General features: G+C 58.3%; 1 protein-coding gene across 1 annotated transcript; it reads right to left on the reverse strand.

Annotated features, from left to right (window-relative positions):
* Positions 1 to 1182: 1182 nt before the first annotated feature.
* Positions 1183 to 2584, reverse strand: LOC123098441 (uncharacterized). Its single transcript, XM_044520429.1, has one exon. It carries the CDS (start codon positions 2515 to 2517, stop codon positions 1387 to 1389), a length of 1131 nt encoding a protein of 376 aa, XP_044376364.1. The 5' UTR covers positions 2518 to 2584; the 3' UTR covers positions 1183 to 1386.
* Between the last annotated feature and the right edge of the window lie 1941 nt (positions 2585 to 4525).

Raw genomic sequence — 4525 nt, forward strand, 5'->3', positions numbered from 1 at the left:
CAACTACTCGCTGCCCGCCGCCTACGCGTCCACACCGACGCCCCATCTCTACCGCGGACCGCTACCCTTCTCGCACCTCGGCGACGCCGACGACACGGGAGCCGACATGGAAGACATCATCGCGACAGGATCGATCGCGGCCGCCACGTCTCCCGGGTTCGCCACCCAGGACGAGGTAGTGGACCTCAGCGGCGACATGGAGGCCGAGCTCGGCTACGTCTACGGCGACGACGCGCAGGGACCCGAGAAGGAGGAGGAGGACGAGGAGGAGGAGGAGAAGGAGGAGGAGCCGGCTCCTGTTCCGATGAAGGGGCGCCAGAAGAAGAAGAAGCGGGCGGCTAGGTCAGGCGAACCGCGCATCAAGTGGGCGTCCAAGGAGGAGGAATGCCTCGCCGAAGCATGGAAAGTCGCCTGCCTCGACCCGACCACCGGCGCGAACCAGAGCTTGGAGAAGTACTGGGACCGCATCAAGGCCGAGTTCGACGAGCGGAAGCTCGTCGACCCCTACTTCAAAGGCGTCTACATGCAGCCTAGCACCGAAGCAGCTCCAACACCGACGAGCCCGCGCACGCCGACTCCGCCAAGGCCTGGAGCCGACCCCGCCGAGTGAATCGTTGCGCACGCGAACTTGCGGCGGCGCGCTCTGTTTTTTGTAACGCCAGACTACGTCCGATCGCCGGATTTGCGGCGTCTTTTGAGAGCGGGAACGACCAAATTTAAATTTCCCGCATCCTAGGGCCGGCGCGTGGGGGCGTGACTGGGAGCTAGGTCGCCCCAGGGACCGAACTAGCACCGGCACGCCCCCAGGCCGCTCTATTTAGGCGCCCTGGGGGGCCAAACGGTTGGAGATGCCCTTACACACACTCCCCCCGCGTGTGCCCATTCGTGCTCCGCATGCGTGGTTTGATTTGATTGAAACAAAATAAGACCCGGCCCCACCCCCTTAAAATCAGGGGAAAAATAATTAGATTAGAAAAAGAAAAGGAAAAAAAATAGCCGTAGGATGAAGTAGGAGCACGGATGGGAGCATGGGTTGGAAGCAGGTAAGCCGGATCCCTCTCCGTTACCCGTGCGTCCCCCCTAGCGCCGAGTGCCGCTTCATTCTCCGTCCCCAATCCGCCGGCCACGCTGCGCTGCTCCACGCCCCCGACCTCCGACCCGACCGTGCGCTCCCGGCTCGACCACGTCGTTCATCGCCCGACAATGGCCTGCTGCGTGCGTCTCTGCACCGGATCTCGTAAACAAACCATGCATGCATGCACTGATCTGAACAAGTGGAGTACACGTGCACGCACGCACGCACTCAAACACTGGGAGCGAGGGAACAAGGGCACAGACGCCACAGTGTTTTGGCCAGGCTCGGAACCTGAAAACAATGATAGATTTTCAAAATGGCCTCGGGGGTTTCGATCGGCCACGGGGCCCGACCGCCCGCGACACCGCCTCGGCCAGCCGCCCCACCCGCGCAGCCACGTCCGGCGGCAGCGCCGCCGCCGCCCGCCGCGCCTTCCTGCTCGGTCCCAGCAGCGGCCCCAGCATCTCCACCACCTCCTCCGCGCCCCACCGTCCCCTCCTCAGCTCCCCGCAGCACCGGTCCACCGTCAGCGGCAATGCCACGTCCACGTTCGCCTCGCCGTTGGGACCCGTCATCTCCTCCACGTCGCCGTCGTCCCACCCGCCGCGCGTCAGCGCGGAGCCTGCCTGCTCTAGGCTGCGCCGCAGCCACTCTGGCTCTGGCGCCGAGGTGGTGTTCGTGGTCGTAGCGCGCGTGGGGACGACTTCAAGAAAACGGTCCCCGGCCGCGGCGGCGTCGCTCCAGAACTCGATCCAGCGCGGAGCCCTGCCGGTGACCGAGTCCAGGCTCCGGCGCGCCGTGTTCGAGGGCGTCGCGGGGGACGGCGTCACCGGCGCGGACAGCTGGCGCCGGAGCGGCGGCGGCTCGGCCTCGGCGGCGAAGGCGCGCAGGAGGAAGTCGGCCACGTTGGCGCCCGCGAACGTCACGCCGGAGTCGGACACGTGGAACACCGGGTTCCCCACCAGGCAGGGCGTCGCCGGCACGTAATGACGGCCGCAGAGCGGGACGAGGGGAGGCGGAGGCCTCCCAGCGCGTCGGCCGGGGGCGAGGGGCAGCGTCGCGGCGACGGCGGCGGGGACCTCTTGCGCGACGAAGCGGAGGAGGCGGAGCCCAGCGGACGAGCGGTAGTGCGGGAAGTCGTCCCCCGAGGGCACGCCCACCGCCAGGAGCTCGCGGAGGTCGGGCGGGAGCTGGACGCCGCCGAGCGCGGCCTCCACAAGGGCAAGCTCGGTTGCGGAGAGGCCCGGGAGGACGGGCACCCCGGCCGCAGCGAGGTGAGCGAGAACCACCGAGGCGGAGGCCGGCGCCGCCGCGGAGGGAGATGGAGGAGCCGGGCTACTGGGTGCCGAGGCGCGGGTGGAGAGCCGGCGAAGACCGGCAGCGTGGTAAGGATGGCGCGGGAGGCCGTGCGGGAGCGGCGGCCGGTGGTAAACGTCGACCATTGCTAGGTCGCCGGCGAAGTCGGTGCGGGAGCAGGAAGTGGTGTTTGGACTTGGATGCGGAAGGCTGTGGCGGCTTCTGCCGTGTGTTTGGTAGAAGAAAGATCCTCGAAGAAACAATATAAGTAGTGAGAACTAGTACTATAGAATGTCAATATATGGACTTTAGTTTGCACTTGGTATGAATAAGGAAGTAAATAATGTTGTCACTATATGAAAAATAATAATTAGAAAAGAATAATTAGGCAATTATGCCATTCCATTTCCAGAATTTTGCATGCCCGGTTACTTTTTAGGGAACCATGCTTAGTTACTACTAGAGGGTGATACATGCTTTGTCGCCCGTGTCGTGAGATAAGTTTGCGGGCTCTTATGGTTAGAGGTGATCACTTTTACATCAAAAATCGAAGAATCGAACCAGACTGAGTCGATCGATTTTCATGTTTTATTCGGTTTATAGTGTTCAGTCTGATGTTTTCATCACTAATTGTTTGTGTTTGGGCGTGTCCTGTTTTAATTTTCATCCTACATGCATAAACCAAATTAACCATCCATATACACCGAAATGGACCTCCATTTTCTCCAACTTCCCTACTTTGGTTGCACTGGTATGCATGACCTTAGAGCATCTACAGTAAGACATAGCAAATCCAGGTCCTCAAATGCCCGCGGACGCGCCTGTGCGCGTCCGAGGACAATGACCGGGCACACCATGTATGTTGGCTTTCATACACGTGTCCCTCATATCCGAAACCTCAAAACCATGCAACATACGTAAAACATGATCAACACGCAGTTCACCCGATCAATATAATTATAGTTCATCGGAGTTCAAAGGTGGACATTGCAAACCCATAGTTCCATACTACAAGCTACTTAAAACAAAGATAAAATATAATTAGAACGGGGAAGGGCTGAGGAAATCACCATTTCCTAGTCGGCACCATCCTCTTCCGATCATCGGCGTGGCTGTGCCTCTCCTTCATGTAGGCGTCGGCATGCGAAGGTGTGTCATCATCAGAGCTGAAGGTGGCTAGGTCGGAGTTGGAGCTGCACCTTTTTCTCGGCAGCCTGCGGAGCAGGAGGTCCTGCTCCTTCGCATGGCGGGCCGCTTTCGCCTTCGCCGCAACCTCTTTGTTTGCCTCGTGCTCCAACAACTTGATGACCCAATGGTGGTCGGGTACCACTTTCGGAGCAGAGGGGGGTGGTGGTGGGTGGCGTACCTGAAGGAGAAGAGCAGAGTAACCGGAACCGCGCTCCGAGCGGGAAGGGCCGGCGACGTCGCCTGTGCTATGACGGGCGCTAACGAAGTAGATCCGCCGCTGCCGGATCCGCCTTGGTCGAGCTTTGAACGCCCCAACACGCCACGGAGGGCGACCTCCTCCACATCATCGGGCTCCGCTTCGCGCAACAGGCTCGCCCAGTCATCGTCGAAGCCTGATTCCCCACCGGAGGCAGCACTACTTCGGCTGTTGGCCATCAAATTGAAGGAAATATGCCCCAGAGGCAATAATAAAGTTATTATTTATTTCCTTATTTCATGATAAATGTTTATTATTCATGCTAGAATTGTATTAACCGGAAACATGATACATGTGTGAATACATAGACAAACATATAGTCACTAGTATGCCTCTACTTGACTAGCTCATTAATCAAAGATGGTTATGTTTCCTAACCATAGACATGTGTTGTCATTTGATTAATGGGATCACATCATTAGGAGAATGATATGATTGACATGACCCATTCCGTTAGCCTAGCACTTGATCGTTTAGTATGTTGCTATTGCTTTCTTCATGACTTATACATGTTCCTGTAACTATGAGATTATGCAACTCCCGTTTACTGGAGGAACACTTTGGGTGCTACCAAACGTCACAACGTAACTGGGTGATTATAAAGGAGTACTACAGGTGTCTCCAAAGGTACATGTTGGGTTGGCGTATTTCGAGATGAGGATTTGTCACTCCGATTGTAGGAGAGGTATCTCTGGGCCCTCTCGGTAATG

This window comes from Triticum aestivum, chromosome 1B, assembly GCF_018294505.1.
Source record: "Triticum aestivum cultivar Chinese Spring chromosome 1B, IWGSC CS RefSeq v2.1, whole genome shotgun sequence".
Taxonomy (NCBI): Eukaryota; Viridiplantae; Streptophyta; class Magnoliopsida; order Poales; family Poaceae; genus Triticum; species Triticum aestivum.